This window comes from Bombina bombina, chromosome 4 (genome assembly GCF_027579735.1).
Source record: "Bombina bombina isolate aBomBom1 chromosome 4, aBomBom1.pri, whole genome shotgun sequence".
Taxonomy (NCBI): domain Eukaryota; kingdom Metazoa; phylum Chordata; class Amphibia; order Anura; family Bombinatoridae; genus Bombina; species Bombina bombina.
In genome coordinates this window covers 1,181,795,157-1,181,818,288 of record NC_069502.1, presented here as the reverse complement: position 1 = coordinate 1,181,818,288, position 23,132 = coordinate 1,181,795,157, and the positions used below count along the sequence as shown (strand labels likewise).

General features: G+C 37.5%; 1 protein-coding gene across 2 annotated transcripts in view; it reads right to left on the bottom strand.

Annotated features, from left to right (window-relative positions):
* LOC128658154 (uncharacterized) overlaps positions 1 to 23,132 on the bottom strand; it is a 258,955-nt gene that overhangs the window by 66,264 nt on the left and 169,559 nt on the right. For both annotated transcript variants that reach the window (XM_053712657.1, XM_053712656.1), the window contains exon 4: positions 3,269 to 3,322. In XM_053712657.1, coding sequence (XP_053568632.1) covers positions 3,269 to 3,322 — 54 coding nt within the window. The remainder of the gene's footprint in view (positions 1 to 3,268; positions 3,323 to 23,132) is intronic.

The following is a 23,132-nucleotide window of genomic DNA, read 5'->3' as shown; positions in this document are numbered from 1 at the left end:
CTTCTTTTGACCCATTTTGCCAAAGGAAAGGAAGTTGCCTAATAATTATGCACACCTGATATAGGGTGTTGATGTCATTAGACCACACCCCTTCTCATTACAGAGATGCACATCACCTAATATGCTTAATTGGTAGTAGGCTTTCGAGCCTATACAGCTTGGAGTAAGACAACATGCATAAAGAGGATGATGTGGTCAAAATACTCATTTGCCTAATAATTCTGCACTCCCTGTATAAAATGTCAGAACAAGTAGCTTGGCTACAAAACACCACAGACATCTTTCAAAATACATGGTTTATTGGATGCTACATGATAACAATTGACATAATATAATATTATATAGCCCTAAATAACCATGAGACTTCGGCAAACATATACCCCCTGTTGAGATAAACTTATCCAATGAAACAAAGTCCTTCCCCTCCCCTCTTTTCCTTTCTCTTCTCTCCTTTGCTTAGTTCTTTTTTCTCCTCTCTTTACTTTTGTTAAATTTGTGTTGACATACATCACGTTCTAGACATTGTCTACAATCATAAATTTATTTTGCTATTATAAGAATTGGAGCTAGATATAACTGATAACCTCTCTCTCTCCAAGATAGAGGTAAGAATGCAATGTTAGCAATAAGACTCCTACTGGCAATGACATTGTATTATACTTGGAAATGACTTAAATGTTCTGTATTCTATTCACCAGTTATTGTAAAATGACACACATAACTTTATAAAAAATAATTTAAACATAATCTATACACTGTTTAATGAAAGCAAATTAAATCCAATGAAGGGTTAAATTGTTGAATTTGGGCACTTAAGGTGCAATACTCCTATTTTTGCTGAGGGGAGCTAAACTACCCCAAACAAGACACACAGAAATGTAAGCACTATGTGTTACACACATTTAGGGGTGATCACACAGCAGGACTGCGGACAAGCTTGCATTCAGTGTATTGTAGGACGTGTTACTGCACATTACTAGAGGATCTCCCTATCCCTCTTACCAGACTGTGCTCTAGCTCCTCCCACCAGCAGCAGGAGTGTTTACTGAAGTGTTTATGTTCTCTATCCAGAGGGAACTTAGTTCCTCTTGCAAAAATAGTGCAGCAACTCCGTTCCCATGCGTTCCCGTTCGACTTGACCCCTGACTATGGAGATTTCTGTCCACCTGGTCTTAGGCTTGGCATCCACAGTAGGGTAGTTAGTATTCAGTTTAAAAATGCACAAAAAGCTTTATTGATATACCAGCAATAGAGGAAAATAAGTGTGCTGGAAGGGTTCACAAATGTATTATGGAGGATAGTAGATCAACTAAAATGAAATATACAAAGAGAAAGAGAAAGATATAGAGGTGGCTGTGGTTCTACGGGATGCTGGGAAGGCTGAAGCACCCCCATATATTACTGTAGAACCTGACCCTAAAGAGCTATATTTATCAATGATCCCTTTTGCTTTTATGTGCTCTCTCTCGCCTTCTCTTTAGCTCTCCCGCTCCCTCTTTCTCCCCTATCCTTCTCTCTCGGTCTCTCTCTTTACTCCTTCTCTCTCTCTCACCTTGTCTCTCCCTATCTCTCTCTCTCTCTCTCTCTCTCTCACCTTTTCTCTCCCTCTCTCTCTCTCTCTGACTGTTATCAGCAAATAACCTCTGTATAGACGGAGGACAAGAACATGGAATGAAAGGAAAAGAGAAACTTGAATATGAAATTGGGTATTTTAATAATACTGTACATAAAGAAATGGCTGATAGTATATGATAATGGCCACATCACCACCAGTACCCTCTACCATCATCAATAGTTAACTTTTCTGACCATATTTGTTCCATAACTTGATATACAGGACCGGGAAACTTTGTGCAGAGCTATGGCAGCCTAGAGAGCCATAATGGCCAAGGCCATCTGTACTTTGTGTATTGTTGTCCAGGAACAAAGGCTACATGTTCCAGGATCAAGAATAGATTGCTTTTAAGTGGTGCCGATCTGAACTTGTGAAACTACAATACTTGTAGGGAAGGGACAACAGAACAAAACTCCCCAAAAGACTATCCCAAAAAGTGGGTGAGTGAGAGCCAGTTATTAGTGTCACCAAATTCTAAGGTTTAGAGATGGCCTTGGACAAGGAAAAAAAATGATAAGAAGCAGAAGGGACAGGAGATAAATAAAAGGGTAAATGGGGCTACTGTACACAAATGTCTACAATAGCAGAAAGCTTTGATTTACCACTTGTACAGTTTCAGTTTTAGGCAGAACTTTCCTGCTGTTCTATGACCTCTTCCCAGTTTTGAAGGATATTATAACCCAGAGAGGAACCAAAGCTTCACTGATTAACAGGACTCCAAATGTGTATTATCTCATAAGCATGGGCAAATTGGTTTTTGGTTAAACAAAGTCCTGTAGCTTGTTGTTTATTGGCAGCATTGACCAAACCCAAGTGCATCGCTATCATAGCAGAGAATGATTTACAGTAGACAAGAAAAAAGGATTTTGCTGGATTAGACATTGAGTAACATTTATTGGCGCCGCAGATATTTATTGCTGTTTAGCATCTGTACCAGATAACATCTATTAACATGAACTTCATAGTTAATAATGAACTCTAACCACCTTAGGCTGTGCAAAGCTTTGTATGCTTAAATAGCTCTGCAAGATGAAGAATAACTATTGTATGGGAAAACATTGATTGTGTTAACCAGTTAGCTGCCAGACAGAGGTAAAATCTGTTGTAGCCCTCTCTAGTAGCCAAAAGATGAAAACTTAAGGGAGTGCATCTGGACCAATATAACACACATGGCCGAGAGAAGGTCAGAACACAAATCTCACAATTGGATTACTTATGCTAGTACAGACTTGATGAAGCATGCTAGTTAAATCACCTGGCCCAGTAATCTTGCCTCAAAGATTGTTTGCGTGACAGAGCACCTTTATTGCCTTTTATTTCACACTCAACCAGGATTTGGTCCATTAACTACAAGACATTTGGATTTTTCTACAGTTCCCCCCCCCCACACCCCATAAAAATAAAGTTTAATACCCTTAATGCAGAGACCCATTTAACAGGGAGATCAACTTCATAATCTGTGTACAGTAAAGGCCACACAAGCCAGTAGTTTATCCTTCATTAGATAAATAGATGTACTTACCAATATAATTGTTTTTAAATTTACTTTCTTTTGGAAAGTTTGATTTTTTACATATGGGGGGGGGCATATACATGAGTACAAATATATTTAAAAAAGTCAAATTGTATTTTAAAAAAAAAAAGGTCACTTACTCGTATTTTAATAACCCTAGTCTTTGATCCACAGTTCTTCTTAAGCAGCATTTTCTGAAAAACAAATATTGCAAGAATGATTAGGTTTACATCTGAATTGTATTTCAAATCGCATACAAAGAATACAGCAATGTGAAAATAGATATTATTCATTGATATGAACAGCTCTTGCTTGGAATATTACCCCAGATAGGAATGTAACTGCTGAACCATTATTTCAGGTAGCATTGCAAGGTATCCCTAATTCCTTAAAGGATATCAGGTAAAAGGGTGCATGGTCTAAAACTAACAAGAATACACTTTGTGAGGTTAAAGGGACATAAAACTAACTCATTTTACCTAAAGTGTTTTATTATGCATATAAAAAATAAAAGTACAATATACATTTCTTATTTATTTTATCTACTTTTCCTGCAATTTACCTCTAAACACTAATTTCCCCATGCCCCCAGGATAGTCTAAGTGAGTTCTGCAGAACTCTGGCATAATAGCATGCTACACAGTTACTACTTGATCAATGTGATCAGTGCATGAGTTCATTAAGATTTGTCCCTAATGGGCCATACCAAAGAAGATAATATAAATATACTTTTGAAAGGGGTATTTCCAGGGTTAAAAAACAAATAATAAAACATTGATTTTGTATATATATATATTTATATATATATATATATATATATATATATATATATATATATATATACTGTATATATATATATATATATATATATTGCAATGCAGTGCTAAATTGTGGAAATACACATATAAATGGATTCTACTTTAATGCTCTATACACTCCTTTAACATTCTGCATACAAGATCAATAAAATTAAAAACATGTTCTAACCACATAGCATAGCAGATCTGACTTTAGCGCTGTTGAAATGTGATACCACAATATCAGAGCCTGCTCTCTAGTGAGTTACTGCACTGGGGTCTGGCTAACAGGAATGTTGGCCTATATACAAGAGTCTGTCAGCTAGCTCATAGCAGTGATTCACTGGTACAATCAGCATGTATCAAGCCTTCCTGTTTAAACATGTGGTTATTAAAAGGGTTGCACACACTGTACTGAGTGACGTTCCTGAAATATAGAGCCCAAGTCCTCTAACCTCCGTATACTGTAAATATAGAAACACAGGCAGGTTATAGTCAGATTAACCTCCTAGTTTTAAATAGACATGTGCGTTTCGTTTCGTTCCGAATCGAAATTCGGACGAATTTGTCAAATTCGGAACTTCGGATCGATTCGAATTTCCGAATTACCGTAGTACCGAAACTAACGAATAAATCTGAATTAGTTCGGATTGATTCGCTACATTCGGATGGCCATGGACTAATCACAATTACACTAGTATTGTACAGTATATTAGGTTATATCACTCTGCTATGGGTTACACCTAATATTACAGTACATAATACTAGTCTAATACACAGCACAACACATAAGGACCTTCCGAATTTACTAATCAAATCCGGACCGAATACATCCGAATATATCCGAATCCAAATGAATGCGAATGAATCCGAAACGAATGCTTACAAATGTGTCCGAATTCGAATCGATCCGAAAACGAAATTAGAAAACATCCGAATTGATTTGAACTGAAACAAATTTTTCCGCCGTGCACAAGTCTAGTTTTAAATGATATGTAGGGTTGCCAACCATTTAGGTAGGGTTACCAGCAGTTTAGAGAAAAATGGGGTTTATTTAGCAGCGCTAATAGAAGCTTGGAAATGATGATACCAATCTAACTAATGTATTATACAATCTTGTTTATTTAAAAATTCTTATAACACATAAAAACAATAGCAAATGCTATTCCTAATTAATAAAGGGACCTCTCCCTTATTCAACACTTTTAAAAACAGACTAGAACCATATATTTATAAACCCTAGAATTCCAGGTATAAAATAATTAATTCTATAGATAACATATGGCAAGCAACAAATTGGTGAATTAAATTTGTAAAAGGCACAAATATATCAATCTTAATATATTAAAAGCAAATAGATACAGCGCTAATGTTCAAAATGTTATTGGAAGGTGAGCAGTTTAGGTAGGGTTACCAGCAGTTTAGGTAAAGATATCCATTTAGGTAGGGTTGCCAGCCATTTAGGTTTAAATGGCTTCCCAAAACATAGAAAAATGGCATAAAACCCTTTTAAACTGCACGCTGATATAAAATAAATGTTAGTCTTCTGCAAAGCTAGACACTACACAATTCCTTTAATACTCCCAGTTAAGTAGAAAATCATTATAGTGCAGAAAGCATAACATGTCAGCATGTTCTCCTGTTAAACGGCTTCTGTTTTTTCTATATATTGCTGCCACTTCACTAAAAACACGCTCACTTGGTACACTTTACAGATAAGGGTTAAAAGTAAAGTAAAAAAAAAATATATATATATATACTGCCACTTGACAGGGAAAGAAAGGACATGCTAGAATATCAGTACTATATTTATTTATTTGCTTTAATTTTTAATATGCTCATATATTTACTAGATTGCAAATATCTTCCCTGGTACTGAGGAGTGGACTATACGTTTCTTTATTATGTCACTTATGGGCAGTTTTATACATGTGTAACAGCACTACCTAATGGTCAGAGCATTGTTATCCACTGCTAGAGGATAACTATACTAGTCTTCTGTACTGCATAGCTTTCTACTCAAGGTTTGTTGTTGTGGAAATTAATTGATGTGCCTTAACTATCATTTTTTTAAATGTTTTTTTCTATGCCCATGAAAGGGGAAAATAAAATATTTAAATTAGAAAATCGTCAAATATAGCAGCTTTAGTGAAATGCTTTGCAAATGTGTAAAATTTATCAGAATGCAACAAATAATGTTCTATTTGTGGCAATTAGCAAGCAGGTTGATTTTATGTATTGCTAACCCCTATGAGCAAATCAAAAGTAATTTAGCTCTGTTTACTTCAGGTAAACTATGCACCTTTAAGTGCCACTTAAAGATCACGTTTTCCATTTCACAAATAATATATGTTTGTTTATGCAAATCCAGCTACAGGCCTAACATTGGCAGTATTTGGTAACTGAGCTCCCAGGAACAACTGGGCTTGGACTCTGCTATCAGTGCTATTTATTATTAGATGCTATGCTATGTCCAGCTTTTATGTGCTATAGATGATTTGTGTCACTTAAAATTATTTTCGGCCAGATTACGAGTTTTTCGTTATGAGCTGTGCGGTGCTAACGAGCAGTTTTGTCTCACCGCTCACTTATCTGCAGTGCTGGTATTACAGGTTTTTACAAACCCGGCGTTATTAGGCAAGAAGTGAGCGTTGAGCAAAATTGAGCTCCTTACCGCACTCCAATACCAGCGCTGCTTAAATCAGCGGTGAGCTGGACGTACGTGCTCGTGCATGATTTCCCCATAGGAATCAATGGGAAGAGCCGGCTGAGAAAAAGTCTAACGCAGCCCTTTGGGGAAATACATTTTATGTTTACACCTAACACCCTAACATGAACCCCGAGTCTAAAAACCCCTAATATTACACTTATTAACCCCTAATCTGCCGCCCCCGACATCGCCGACACCTACATTATTCTTATTAACCCCTAATCTGCTACTCCGGACACCGCCAACACCTACATTATACTTATGAACCCCTCATCTGCTGCCCCCAACATCGCCGACACCTACATTATATTTATTAACCCCTAATCTCCCTCCCCCAATGTCGCCGCAACCTAACTACACTTATTAACCCCTAATCTGCCACCCCCAACGTTGCCGCCACTATAATAAACATATTAACCCGTAACCGCCGCACTCACGCCTCGCAAACATTAGTTCAATATTATCAACCCCTAATCTGCCGTCCCTAACATCGCCGCCACCTACCTACATTTATTAACCCCTAATCTGCCGCCCCCAACATCGCCGCCACTATACTAAATGTATTAACCCCTAAACCTAAGTCTAACATTAAACCTAACACCCCCTAACTTAAATATAATTACAATAAATCTTAATAAAAATTAATATTATTACCTAAATAATTCCTATTTAAAACTAAATACTTACCTATAAAATAAACCCTAAGCTAGCTACAATATAACTAATAGTTACATTGTATCTAGCTTAGGGTTTATTTTTATTTTACAGGCAAGTTTGTATTTATTTTAACTAGGTAGAATAGTTATTAAATAGTTATTAACTATTTACTAACTACCTAGTTAAAATAAATACAAATTTACCTGTAAAATAAAACCTAACCTAAGTTACACTAACACCTAACACTACACTACAATTAAATAAATTAACTAAATTAAATACAATTAAATAAATTAACTAATTTAAAAACAATTAAATAAATTAAATTGAATTAGCTAAATTACAAAAAAAACTCCCACTAAATTACAGAAAATAAAAAACAAATGACAGATCTTTAAACTAATTACACCTAATCTAATAGCCCCCCCAAAATAAAAAAAAACCCTAGCCTAAACTAAACTACCAATAACCCTTAAAAGGGCCTTTTGCGGGGCATTGCCCCAAAGTAATCAGCTCTTTTACCTGTAAAAACAATACAAACAACCCCCCAACAGTAAAACCCACCACCCACACAACCAACCCCCAAATAAAATACTATCTAAAAAAAAACTAAGCTCCCCATTGCCCTGAAAAGGGCAGTTAGTTTTATTGCAGGCCCAAACCCTAACCTAAAAATAAAACCCACCAAATATAACCTTAAAAAAAACACTAACCCCCTGAAGATTGACTTACAGTTTTGAAGACCGGACATCCATCCTCAAGGAAGCGGTAGAAGTCTTCATCCAAGCTGGGCCGAAGTCCTCAACGAAGCCGGGAGAAGTCAACATCCAAGCCGGGAGAAGTGGTCCTCCAGACAGGCAGAAGTCTTCATCCAGACGGCATCTTCTATCTTCATCCATCCGACGCGGAGCGGGTCCATCTTCAAGACATCCGACGCGGAGCATCCTCTTCATCCGGAGTCTTCTCACTGAATGAAGGTACCTTTAAGTGACGTCATCCAAGATGGCGTCCCTTAGATTCTGATAGGGTACCAAGTAGGGTTGTGACCTCAGCCGTGTTTTCCTGGACACTTATGAGTTACACATGCAGCAGGGTGTGCAGTAACATGTATTGTGCTGTTCTTCAGCACTATTCATGTGATGTCCAGTGGCACAATAAATGCTCTGCACTGCACACCCTGCTGCATGTGTAACTCTTAAGTGTCCAGGAAAACATAGTCAAGGTGTTTACCCTAGTACCAAGACACAAAAGCAAATCTGATCATTTAATTATTTAATTGCAGGTTCTATCTGAATCATGAAAGTTTAATTTTGACTTTACTCTCACTTTAAACAAAGATCAAAGTTCTAGGGCCCACAAATAGTTTGTTCTGATTTCAATCATTAAATATTTAATGCATGAAAGTAGCATAAACCGTATTAGTAGTGCATATAAAATACTTCATCTTAAAGACACAAACTCATATATTAAATTTTTCGGCTTGAAAATGTCCAAAATGCTTTTTTTTTCCTTTTTATTTTTCTGCTTCTTTTTAGGGTCCTTAGTCTGCCAGTGAGGCTTTCCTCTTAATGCCAAATCGCTTTACATTTACCGACCTATACCATTCTTCTTCTTTGAAGCGGAGCAGAATATTTCATTCATGTGGGATTAGACAGTATCAATGGATTTAGCTCTTTTGGGTTTTTTCCTGTAGGTATTTTTTCTATATATTTTTCTAGTATAAAATAAAGAGTATTTTTAAGGGTTTTTGAATGAGTTTGTGCCCTGAACTAACAAATCACTGTGTAGAATATTTCAAACTCAGGTAAAATGTCCCCATACTTAAAGGGACTAACATACCAGTCAAGTCTTAAAGTTTTTTTAAAAAAATTAACATAATTTTTACTACAATTATTTTAATATCCAAACTCCAACCACTATTTGACTTATTTGTAGGAGCCAATCTGGGCTTTAGGACACAGAAAACAAGGTTGTCATAAAGTTAGTATCAAATTCACTGTCTTGCAGTTGCTATCTGATAAAGCCAATTAGGAAGAAGTCAGCAAGTTGCATTTCAAGTTCTAAGAATTACTAATTGCTCAGTTTTCAGAGCTAATTATGTGAAAAGGGGGCAAAATAAATGAAAATATATTGAAATGTTGTTTCCTTACGCATAACATTTGATACAAAAATAACAAGGTGTTTACTGTCCTTTTAAATATAAAATATACACCCCAGAGAAAGTGGAACAAACAACCTTTTTAGAGTTATATTATAGCAAAAGCAGGCACAATAAATAAAGTACTATATTGCAGAAATGATTTTCCTTTATTAAATACTTTACAAGGGGGGTTAAATTACAAATACAAAGTATAAAAAATTATCAGTTATAATGAGCTATCAAGCCCTTGAACATAATTAAAGGGACCGTCTAGTCAAAATTATACTTCCATGATTCAGATAGAGAAGCAATTTTAAACAACTTTCTAATTTACTTTTATCATCAAATTTGCTTTGTTCTATTTGTATTCTATGTTGAAAGCTAAACCTAGGAAGGCTCATATGTAAATTTCTAAGCCTTTGAAGGCAGCCTCTTATCTCAGTGCATTTTGACAGTTTTTTTACAGCTAGACGGTGCTTATTCGCGTGTGCCATATAGATAACATTGTGCTCACTCGCGTCAAGTTATTTATGAGTCAGCACTGAATGGCTAAAATGCAAGTCTTAAAAGAACTGAAATAAGTGGGTAGTCTGCCGAGGCTTAAATGCAAGGTAATCACAGAGGTAAAAAGTGCATTAATATAACCGTGTTGGTTATGCAAAATTAGGGAATGGGTAATAAAGGGCTTATCTATCTTTTTAAACAATAACAATTCTGTTATAATTAGTGATATCATACATAACTCTGAAATCCATTTATAAAAAAATCTGTTCTCTCTCATAACATCTCAGACATCCCTGACAAAGCTATTTAGTTCTGACATGTACGTTAGTTGCCCTTAGCTTGTTACCGGAAGTAAATCGTTTTCATGCAGAGAACTGAGTTAATTATCTGTGACAGACACCTGTAGTCCCTCATACAAACATTATATGAATTTGTCAGGGAGATGACGCAAAGTACGGTTTTAAAAAGACCCCAAATCACACGATGAAAGAAATTAGCTTTTTGTCTGTGTCTGGCTGTCTTAACTCTTCATCGCTGATAACAGATATTATCTGTAATGAAAAAAACAACAAACGTGTGTTTTATATCATCTTAGCGAGAGTATTTCCCACAAGGCTCTGTTGTTGCATAGTTGCCAATAGCCATTGATTTGCAGTATTTTCTTGTTTTTCCCTTTAGCTAGAATTCTCCTTTTTCTTTCACTGAAATTCCTTATTCTGCAGTTAGCCAACCAATACCGCTTTATAAAAGATTTCTTGCTCCATTTCCAAAGAGAAGTGTGAGGAGTTAAATTACATTAGTTTAATAAGGGATTTAGAAATAAAAAGTTAATAACCAAGCCTATATTAACAGAAAATACAGCTGGAATCACTGGGGCAACACCTTGTTACACAGATAACCACATCCTGGTAAACCGAGTGGCACACAACACAGCTGCAAGATGGCAGCAATTGCCCAGATCAGCTGCATATTTTCCGCTGGGCATATTTTGGGTTTAACTTTCATCTTCAGCCAAGATGTGGTCAGAGTTTAATACACTTTATGTAACCAGGAGCATCCCTGGAATTCCTTAATACAAAAGTCTGTAATTCTGCTGAACCATTTACTTGCTGGTAATGTCTCTAGTAAATTCTCCAGTGACGTTAGCTTTATCTGTCTATCTATCTATCTATCTATCTATCTATCTATCTATCTATCCAGCCATATATAATCCTGTTTATGGCTGAAATTTATTTTAAAAGACATTGAATCTGAGCTGAGTTGCAAAAGTGGAACAATTATTTGTGGGTGTATCCCCATCTCATAGCTGTTCATAGTGACACCTCCCTATTTGTTTGTCATTAAATAATAGCAGCTAATTAGGTTAATAATAATGATCAACCAGTAAACAGCTTTTGAGCCTTGCCAGTATTTAGATACACTCACGGCCATTTATTAGGTATACCTTGCTTGTTGGACCCCCTTTTGTCTTCAGAATTGCCTTAAAGGGACAGTACACTGTAAAATTGTTTTATATGAATGTATTTCCAATGACTTGTTATACCAGCTGCAGAGTATAACATTTATGAGAAATTGTATTTTCAGGTTTATTTGTGTATATGAAGTAGCTGGTTTTGTGCTTTTAAACCACAGCCTATTACAATGGGTTGAGCTTCAGGTAATATCAGATCTCATTATGTTATCACTTTATGTACACACACTTGCTTCCTTATCTTATATTTGTCTGGAAAACCAAAGCTCAATACTTAGAAAGAACAATGGAAATTTTTATTTTATTTTATTTTTTAACTATCATGCCCCCCACTGAGAGTGTAATTTCTTCTGCTGGCTGTGTTTACTTAGGCTATTCAATAGAATATACTCCAGTATAGAAACTTTCAGTATAGGTTGGGATACCACAGGCTAAATCAGCTATTTTAAATGCCAAAATATGGATAAAGGAGCTACTTGTAAACCATTTAAAACACTCCAGCAGGTAAAATTAATAATTGGGAACAATTTAAAGGGGAGAAAATGTTTGGGTGAACTGTCCCTTTAATTCTTCATGGCATAGAATCAACGAGGTGCTGGAAACATTCCTCAGATATTTTGGTCCATATTGACATGATAGCATCACGCATTTTTTCCATATTTGTTGGCTGCACATCCATGATGCAAATCTCCCATTCCACAACCTCCCAAAGGTGCTCTATTGGATCGAGATCTGGTGACTGTGGAGGCCATTGGAGCACAGTGAACTCATTGTCATGTTCAAGAAACTAATTTGAGATGATTTGCGCTTTTTGACATGGTGCTTTATCCTGCTGGAAGTAGCAATCAGAAGATGGATACACTGTAGTCATAAAGGGATGGACATGGTCAGCAATAATACTCAGGTATGCTCAATTGGTACTAAGGGGCCTAAAGTGTGCCAAGAAAATATCCCCCACACCATTACACCACCAGCCTGAATCATTGAAACAAGGCAGGATGGATACATGCTTTTATGTTGTTTACGCCAAATTCTGACCCTACCATTTGAATGTCGCAGATTAAATTGAGACTCATCAGACCAGGCAACGTTTTTCAAATCTTCTATTGTCCAAATTTGGTGAGCCTGTGAGAATTGTAGCCTCAGTTTCCTGTTCTTAGCTGTTAGTAGTGGCACCCGGTGTGGTCTTCTGCTGCTGTAGCCCATCTGCTTCAAGGTTCGATGTGTTGTGCGTTCAGAGATGGTATTCTTCATACCTTGGTTGTAACGAGTGGTTATTTGAGATACTATTCTTTCTATCATCTCAAACCAGTCTGCCCAGTCTCCTCTGACATCAACAAGGCATTTTCGTCCACACAACTGCCACTCACTGGATATTTTCTCTTTTTCGTACCATCCTCTGTAAATCCTAGAGATGGTTGTGCATGAAAATCCCAGTAGATAAGCAGTTTTTTAAATACTGTGACCAGCCTGTCTGGCACCAACAACCATGCCATGTTTAAAGTCACTTAAATCCCCTTTCGTCCCCATTCTGATGCTCGGTTTGAACTTCAACAAGTTGTCTTCACCACGTCTAGATGCCTAAATGCATTGAGTTGCTGCCATGTGATTGGCTGATTAGCAATTTGTGTTACCAAGCAATTGAAAAGGTGTACCTAATAAAGTGGACAGTGAGTGTATATTGGTGAATCTCTACCCACCCTCTTCCAAAATTAAGCCTAAGTGCTTTGGCTGCAATTGCAGTTGACATATTACCCGTAATCCCCCAAATTAATATTATGTCTGGTTCAATTAACCTCTATTAACCCTAACCACAACATCTCCGACTGCTATAACCTCTATTAATGCTGACCATATCTCCCACTGCTATAACCTCTATTAAACCTGACAACATCTCCCCCTGCTATAATCTCTATTAACCCTGACCACATCCACCTCTGCTATAACCTATTTTAATCCTGACCACATCTCCCACTGCTATAATCTCTATTAACCCTGACCACATCCCCCACTGCTATAAACTCTATAAATTCTGACCACATCTCCCACTGCTATAATCTCTTTTAACCCTTACCACATCTCCCACTGTTATAACCTCTTTTAACCCTGACCACATCCCCCACTGCTATAAACTCTATTAATCCTGACCACATCACCCGCTGCTATAATCTCTATTAACTCTGACCACATCTCCCACTGCTATAATCTGTATTAACCCTGACAATATCTCCCACTGCTATAATCTGTATTAACCCTTACCACATATCCCACTGTTATGACCTCTTTTAACCATGACCACATCTCCCACTGCTATAATCTCTATTAACCCTGACCATTTCTCCCACTGCTATAATCTGTATTAACCCTTACCACATCTCCCACTGTTATAACCTCTTTTAACCCTGACCACATCTCCCACTGCTATAATCTCTATTAACCCTGACCATATCTCCCACTGCTATAATCTGTATTAACCCTTACCACATCTCCCACTGCTATAATCTCTATTAACCCTGACAATATCTCCCACTGCTATAATCTGTATTAACCCTTACCACATATCCCACTGTTATAACCTCTTTTAACCCTGACCACATCTCCCACTGCTATAATCTGTATTAACCCTGACCATTTCTCCCACTGCTATAATCTGTATACACCCTTACCACATCTCCCACTGTTATAATCTCTATCAACCCTGACCACATCTCCCACTGCTATAATCTCTATTAACCCTGACCATATATCCCACTGCTATAATCTGTATTAACCCTTACCACATATCCCACTGTTATAACCTCTTTTAACCCTGACCACATCTCCCACTGCTATAATCTCTATTAACCCTGACCATTTCTCCCACTGCTATAATCTGTATTAACCCTTACCACATCTCCCACTGTTATAACCTCTTTTAACCCTGACCACATCTCCCACTGCTATAATCTCTATTAACCCTGACCATATCTCCCACTGCTATAATCTGTATTAACCCTTACCACATCTCCCACTGCTATAATCTCTATTAACCCTGAACACATCTCCCACTGCTATAATTTCTATTATTCCTGGCTTTGTCAACATGAAATGAAACCTTGATCCTTAATTACTACGATTATAAAACATGACCTCACCACACCACTAAACTAAATGCACTGGCCCCTGATGTTATAAAAATAATAAATGCTATCCCATTAAAGGGAAGTTGTTCTCTAAAAAAATTAAATGTGCATTTGAAAGACCAATATTTTTTCCTGAAAGAAAAGCTGTTTTAATGTACTGCAGTATTGGTTTTGTACTTTTTACTAATCCTGACAATCTGGTGTAAGATGTTTTTCATAAGGGAACATTAAATTTAAAAAAAATTAAAATAAAATTGACCTGAAATACATTTAAGATTGAAAAAAAAAAGGTTTGTTACAATATCCCTTTAAGAGACACATTTACACAGTAATCTGCAAACTCATTTTGGGACTCTCCCCACCCATGCACAGATTAATGTAACCAGACTGACAATCATTTAAAACATATTTTATTTAACTTAAAATGTTTTTTATGATAATACAGTAATTAATGATTTTATTAAAGATACCATGTTCAAAAAATAGTTTGCACGTGCTATACAACATACATCAAACAGTGTTCCTGTATAGATAATAATAGTTAAAACGCCTTGGAAGAATCTCTTTCTAACATGTGATTATAGAATACTGTACTCATTATATTAGCCTACTTTACAAAGGTGTATTATATTGTTTTATATAATAAATCTGGCATGAAAAATCTGTAAAAATAGGTGCAAACTTTATTTTAAAAAATTAAACTTTGGTTTAAAAATGTATGTGCATCTATTTCTCTGCATTGTATTATTTTTAATGTAACATTCAATTCATTCATAGTAAAGATTAGAATGCTGATTCTCTGAGATTGTATAGAATTCAAAGAGAATCAACATTTGAATGTTGACTTGAATATTTTAGATACCCTTTCTTTGAATAACTTTAGATATTTGAATATTGCATTCTATATAATAAAATCATTCTAGAGAGAAAAAGCATGTGGAAACTGATTGACATTTGTTCAAGACAAACACGAGTGGTTAACATTTGCTAATATTAAAGTGATGATGAAGATTCCAACTCATATAATCAGATTCAGAATAGAAAAGATATTTTCAATGGACTTTAATTCATCCATTTTAATAAAGATACACTATAACTTAATTTTTAATATAGTGAAGAAATTCTAATACCCTGAACTCCAGTCGCCCATTTCAAAAGTACATTTTTGTTGTGAGCTAACGGTTTGAACTGTTCTCCAATCAGAGCTCTAGCCTCAAAATAAAACTTGTGTGAGTGTCGTATGGCTAGAGCGCTAATTGGAGAACAGCTGAAACCGTCAGCTGATGAAAAAAAAAAAATACTTTTGAAGTGGGCGATCGGAGTATGGGGTATCAGAATTGCATCTCAATATTAAAAAGTAAGTTATAACATCTTAAAAGAATAGTCTAGTCAAAATGAAACATTTTTATATTTCAGATAGAGCAGGCAATTTTAAGCAACTTTCTAATTTATTCCTATTATCAATTTTTATTCATTCTCTAGGTATCTTTATTTGAAAAAACAATAATGTAAGCATAGGAGCCAGCCCATTTTTGGTTTAGCACCTGGGTAGCACTTTCTGATTGGTGTCTAAATGTACCAACCAATCAGCAAGCACTACCCAGATGCTGAACCAAAAATAGGCTGGCTCCTAAGCTTATATTCAAATAAAGATACCAAGAGAACAAAGAAAAAATGATTAATGGAGTAAAATAGAAAGTTGTTTAAAAATTAGAAAGTTACTAGACTATTCCTTTAATTAAAATGGATAAATTAAAGTCCATCTAAAATAAATTGGAATCTTTACCCTCACTTTGATCTCCACAAACAGTTTGTTAAAGGGACATGCAAAATGGGTGGAGCTAGAACACTGTCACACCGCCCTGGCTGTTGCCATTGATGCAACGCTTCCTCTCTGCTTGTTGCCTAGGACGCTCTGACGGTTGCCAGGGATCCAGCGGTTTCTCTGAGCGTGCGGCGATGACATCATCGCCGCACGTCTCCTCCTCTCTGAAGCTAGGTCCTTGAGTTCTTAGCGCGAATCGGCAGCTATGTAAGTAGTTGGTTCACTTACATTCTCTGCCCAAGTATAGGTGTTTCTCAGTGTTCTCCTGGGTGTTATTAATGCTGTCTGCTGGACTGTTATACTGTTGCTGACCTCTGCTTGTCTGACCACTCTGCCTGTTTACCCCTAAACTGCTGGATTGATATACTGCTTCTGAACTCTGCTTGTCTGACCACTCTGCCTGTTAACCCCTAAACTGCTGGATTGATATACTGCTGCTGAACTCTGCTTGCCTGACCACTCTGTCTGTTAACCCCTAAACTGCTGGATTGATATACTGCTGCTGAACTCTGCTTGTCTGACCACTCTGCCTGTTTACCCATAAAACTGCTGGATTGATATTCTTTTGCTGAACCCTGCCTGTCTGACTACTCTGCTTGAATAACCCCTATTGCTCTGGATTGTCTCTCTGTTGCCAAACCCTGCCTGACTGACCATCCTAGTGGCTTACCTCTGGACTGCTTTACCGTTGCCAAACCCTGTCTGCCTGACCATCCTAGTGGTTTACCTCTGGACTGCTTTACCATTGCTAAACCTCGTCTAAAAAAGGCTTTCTGTTCTGCTCCTGTGCTCTGTCATCCTGATTATGACCTACAGTTCACTCTAGAGATTGATACCTCCAAAATAGGTGCTGAAGCAGTTCTAACCCAAAGGGATCCTTTAACCTCCAAGTCGCACCCTGTAGCCTTTTTTTCCTTTACTCCTGCAAAGAGGAATTACGATGTTGGTAATTGGGAACTCTTAGTCATTAAGATAGCCTTGACTGAATGACGCCATTGGTTGGAAGGCACCACCAATCCCATTCAGATTCTCACCGACAATAAGAATCTGACTTACCTACAGACTGTTCATCGACTCAATCCTCGACAGGCCAGGGGGGGCTTGTTCTTTTCCCGTTTTTAACATTGTGGTCTCTTATCTTCCTGGGACCAAAAACAAGAAGGCTGACGCCCTTTCCCGTCAGTTTCCTCACTCAAGTGATTCCTCTGAAGCTCCTATTGAACACATCATACCTCCCTCCTGTCTGGTTGCTAAACTGAACACCACCCTTCTTCAAAGACTGCAATGTGCCCAGTCTAGTAAACCTCCTGAAGCCCCGGTGGCTTCCGATATCTTTTAGGTACCTCTGAACCTACTCACTCCTGTGCTGCCCTGGGCTCATGATAGTAAACTCTCAGGACATCCTAGTTTGACAAGGACTTTTAAGCGTCTTTCCCAACACGCATGGTAACCTACTTTGAAGTCTGACGCTCAGGATTATGTGAAACCCTGCACAACTTGTGCTGCCAACAAAACTCCATGATCCTTGCCTCCCGGCTTGCTCCAATCATTGACCATTCCCAAACAACCATGGACACACATAACAATGGATTTTCATTGAGATCCTTCCTCCTTCTGACCACTATACAGTTATCTGGGTTGTGGTGGATCGCTTTTCCAGACTGGCTCATTTTGTACCCCTAACCAAGCTACCTTCTGCTCAAGAATTATTGTCTCTTTTTCTCTTGTATGTGGTATGATTTCATGGCATTCCTGCGAATATTGTTGGCAACGTATTCGCTGTAAGCTACGTTCAGCTGTCTCTATATACAAAAAGTTTTGCTGATCGTCATAGAGCTTCTATACGTGCCATCTCAGTAGGTGAACGTGTTTGGGTCTCTACTCGACATATTCGTCTACATCAACACTGTCACAAATTGGGGCCTAGGTTTATCGGTCCATACAAAGTCCTGAAAAGATTGTCTCCTGTTGCCTACAAAGTGGCCTTGCCCAATACCCTGTTCATACACCCAGTCTTCCAAATCTCACTACTCAAGCCTTACATCAAGAATAGATATACCCGGTTCCAAGCTCCTCCTCCTCCGCTCCTGGTCTGTGGTGGACCTGAACATGAGGTTGCTAAGATCCTGGACTCCAGATACAGGAGCAGACAACTGCAGTATCTAGTACACTGGAAGGGTTACTCTGTGGCGGATAGTTCCTGGATTCCTGCCTGTGATGTGTATGCTCCATCTTTGGTCTCCAGATTCCATGCTGCTCATCCTTTGAAGCCGACTTTGGTTCCCGGAGGGAACCCTTGAGGGGGGGATTATGTCATACCACCCTGGCTGTTGCCAGGGACACAACCCTTCCTCTCTGCTCATTGCCTACGATGCTCTGGCGGTTGACAGGGATCCGGCGGTTCCTCTGAGCATGCGGCGCTGACATTATCGCTGCACGTCTTTCTCTGATTCCCTGCCTGTTTCCACCGAAGACTATCCTGCCTGTGGTGAGTGCCGTTTTCCTTATCTTGCGAACTTTCTCTGCTCTGGGATATTCCCTATCATTCCGGCTCGACGCTGGGATAAGAAGACTACTGGCTGAGTTTGGTCTGATAGTGGAGTATCCCACGAGCATTACAAACACTATCAGTGGGTGTGGTCAATATTTCTGTAACCTGCTTTATTGCTCTACTGAAAACTGTGCTTGGATTTTTTTTTTCCATTGTTGTTAGCTCTCTGTATTATGTGTAATACTGTAGGCAGCATTTTTCAATTTAATATTTTTAAACATCATCAAAATAAATAATGATTTAATATGATAAATAAATAAAGCTGTAAAGGTTCTTGACCACCCATTAGTTGTGAAATGCACAACATTAATATTATCATTATTATTATCCTTTAGTAGCAGTGGTTAAAGGTGGAACGTTTTTATTTAATTGTGTCTCTAGGCATGATGTTACAATATATTTTTAAAAGCATGAAACAATTTAAAGCTTTTAAATATTTGGTTCTGAACAATATTTTTTCCATTCTGGAAAAGACATTTCTGTTTAGTTGGAGATCAAAATGGATATGTTCTCAAAGTTCATTGCAGTCTGAGAATGTGACCCACTGCCAAGAAAAAAAACAAAATCAGGAAGATCAATTAGAGCAGGGTTCTTCAAACCACGGGTCAGAACCCATTATTGGGTTGCAACACCATGTTTAATGGGTTGCGACTTTTGTGTGTGGTGTAGGAGGGTGTGTGTGGTGTGTGTGTTATATGAGTGTGTGTAGTGTGTGTGGTATAGGAGAGTGTGTGTGGTGTGTGTATGTGTAATATGAGAGTGTGTATGTGCTGTAGGAGAGTGTGTGTGGTGTGTGTATGTGTAATATGAGAGTGTGTGGTGTGTGTGTGTGTGTTATATTACACATACATTCACTCTCATTCAATACACACACCACACACTCTCCTACAGTACAGACACACAACACACACTCCTATACAACATACTCTCTTATACAACACACATGCCACACACACTCTCATACAACACACACACACTCTCATATTACACATACACACTCTCATATAAGAGTGTGTGTGTGGTGTGTGTGTGTGTTGTTTGAGAGTGTGTGTGTGTGGCGTGTATGTGTTGTATGAGAAAGTGTGGTGTGTGTGCTGTAGGAGAGTGTTTGGTGTGTATTGTATGAGAGTGTGTGTGGTGTATGTGTGTTGTATGAGAGTGTCTGTGGCATGTGTGTGTTGTATGAGAGTGTGTATGAGAGTGTGTGTGTTTGTGTGTGCTATAGGAGAGTGTGTGGTGTGTGTGTTTGTTGTATGAGAGTGTGTGTGGTGTATGTGTCTGTGTAGTATGAGAGTGTGTGGTGAGTGTGTGTGTTGTATGAGAGTGTGTTGTGTGTGTGTCTTGCATGAGAAAGTGTGTTGTATGAGAGTGTGTGTGGTGTGTGTGTGTTGTAGGAAAGTGTGTGTGTGTTGTATGAGAGTGTGTGTGATGTATGTGTGTGTGTGTTGTATGAGAGTGTGTGTGGTGTTTGTGTGTGTGTGTGTTGTATGAGAATGTGTGTTGTATAAGTATGTGGTGTGTGTGTATGTGTTGTAGGACAGTGTGTGTGTGTGTGGGCTGTATGTGTGTGTGTAGTATGAGAGTGTGTAGTGTATGAGTGTGTTTGTTGCGTTTGTGTCTTGTATGAGAAAGTGTGTTGTATGAGAGTGTGTGGTGTGTGTGTGTGTTGTATGAGAGTGTGTGTGGTGTGTGTGTGTTGTATGAGAGTGTGTGTGGTATTTGTGTGTGTCGTATGAGAATGTGTGCGGTGTGTGTTGTGTTGTATAAGAAAGTGTGTTGTATGTGTGATGTGTGTGTGTGTGTTATTACCTTTTACAACACTTTCAAGTTTTACTACAATCAGGAATAAAGCACATACACTTTGCCAAAAATTTCAGCTATCTTGTCGTATATTACTTCAGAAATTTTCAGCCAAAACATAAAAATAGGTTTGCAAAGGAATTAGGTACCATGGCAATGGGTCTTGTGAAAAAAGAAGCTTGAAGCACCCTGAATTAGAGGACATATATTAATATTATACAGAGGTCATTTGGATTGATAGAAGCAATATTTACGAGTATATTAATTATTAGTATAAATGGTGTATATGCAATATATGTTGGTCATATTCCTGCAAGCTGGTTGTTAGTGTCTTTCTCCCTTTTTTTATTTTTTATTTTATTTGAGGTTTATTTAAAGGCATACATCATCATAAGATCAATTCTTACATCATATGAAGCAAAACTTCAGTTTTATAAAAGGTGCAAAGAGTGAGATATAAGGAAAAGAAATATAAAGTCAGCATTTTGCACAACCTGTAGACAATATATAAACAGGGTGCCAGACATCTAGAAACCTTCTAAATGACACCATAGGTCTCTCTTGGACCTTTATAAATATAAGGTAATATTAAAGCTAGAGAAGGTAAGTCATAAACATAGGAGACCGCTTGTGGATCTCAATGATAAACCTCATTTTCATATTTATATATATATACTGTATATACCCACACCCCAAAACAAATATCAAATATTCAGAACAAATTTATATATAATATGAAAGTGCATTATTTATTATGATTGGATTATGATTAGATAGTCAATCCAAATTGCAGAAAGTCTCTTTATAAAACAATTAGCATGATTAATAAGGTGATCTAAAAACAATACTTCAAAAATTAGATCAGCTTAAGCTTTAGGACAATCCTGACTGCCATGTAGTCTAGATTAAAAGATGCAATATATTTATATTATATAATATGTACTGAATGCGGTTCTAGGGCTCATAATAAAATACTGTACAAATCGGATTGTAAATCTCCCAAAACCAACAGCCAAGGCCAACAATACAGTTCAACTATAAATATGTACATTTTACTGTTAAAAACTCTCTTTATAAAGCAATAGTTGCCATTTGCAATATGAATAAAATGGTGCAGTATTTAAGATTAGAGCATCTCTGAATAATAAAAAAAGATATATTAGGCCTGTAAAATTCCTTTGTTTCATCTGCTATTCGTGAACATCTTCAGGGCAGAGGAGTAGCTAGCTAGTGTCAGGATTGGCCAAGAACAAAAGTGAAGCTGGATTATTGGCTGAGAAGAAAATCAATCAAATGACAAGGACATTGCTAAATCATTATTGGATAGTGTTAATTTGAACTTTATTAAACCTTTTCCAATTTTAGGGTAACGGTTTTAACTGCACAAAACAAATCAACTAAATTTTTCTGTTGGGTGCATTTGTTAGCTTTTTTTTTCATTAAAGGGGTGCTTGTTTCTCATTTTTAGAAGAATAACACAAACATGGAAATGTTTGTCATTTTTCTACATTCGTCACAATCTGAATTCCCATGTGTAGCTATTATAGCATAGACCAGGAAGCCAGATATTCTTAAACTAATAAAAAAAAAATAATTTAAACTTTCATGATTTAGTGCACAATTTAAATTAAAAAAAATCCAATTTACTTCAATTATCGTGTATTTTTATATGTACACTTTCTGAGACACCAGATCCTACTGAGCATGTGCAAGAGTTCACAGAATATATTTATATGCATCTTGTGATTGGCTGATAGCTGGGAGCAGGCAAAATGGAAATTTGTTTTAAAAAAAATCTACAGTTTATTTAAAAGTCATACCAAGGGGCCGATTTACCAAATGGCAGGAGGACATGATTCGCTACAGCGAATCATGTCCACCCGACATCGCTAAATGCCGAAAGCATACGCTGTCGGCATTTAACATTGCACAAGCAGTTCTGGTGAACTGCTTGTGCAATGCCGCCCCCTGCAGGATCACGGACAATCGGCCGCTAGCAGGGGGTGTCAATCAACCCGATTGTATGTGATCGGGCGGATTGATGTCCGCAGTCTCAGAGGCGGGGGACCAGTTAAGGAGCAGCGTTCTTAAGACCGCTGCTTCATAACTGCTATTTCCTGTGAGCCTGAAGGCTTGTGCAGAAACAGGGACATAAGGGGCCATTCAGCCCTTGATAAATCGGCCCCTAAGTGCCATTGTGTTTTCTTTTAAATCTGCATGTGTCGATTATGCAAATCTACTGTATTTAGTTGTCCTTTAAATATAGAGCTGGATTACCATTAGGCAACATAGACACATGCCTAGGGAATAGTCTTGTGAAAAAATATAAGTTGTTAAGGAGCACATTAGAAAATTGTCTGTTCTCCACAACATTCTTCCCAGTATAGGAAACACTATAATGAATGTGAAGATCGTCATGAATAGTTA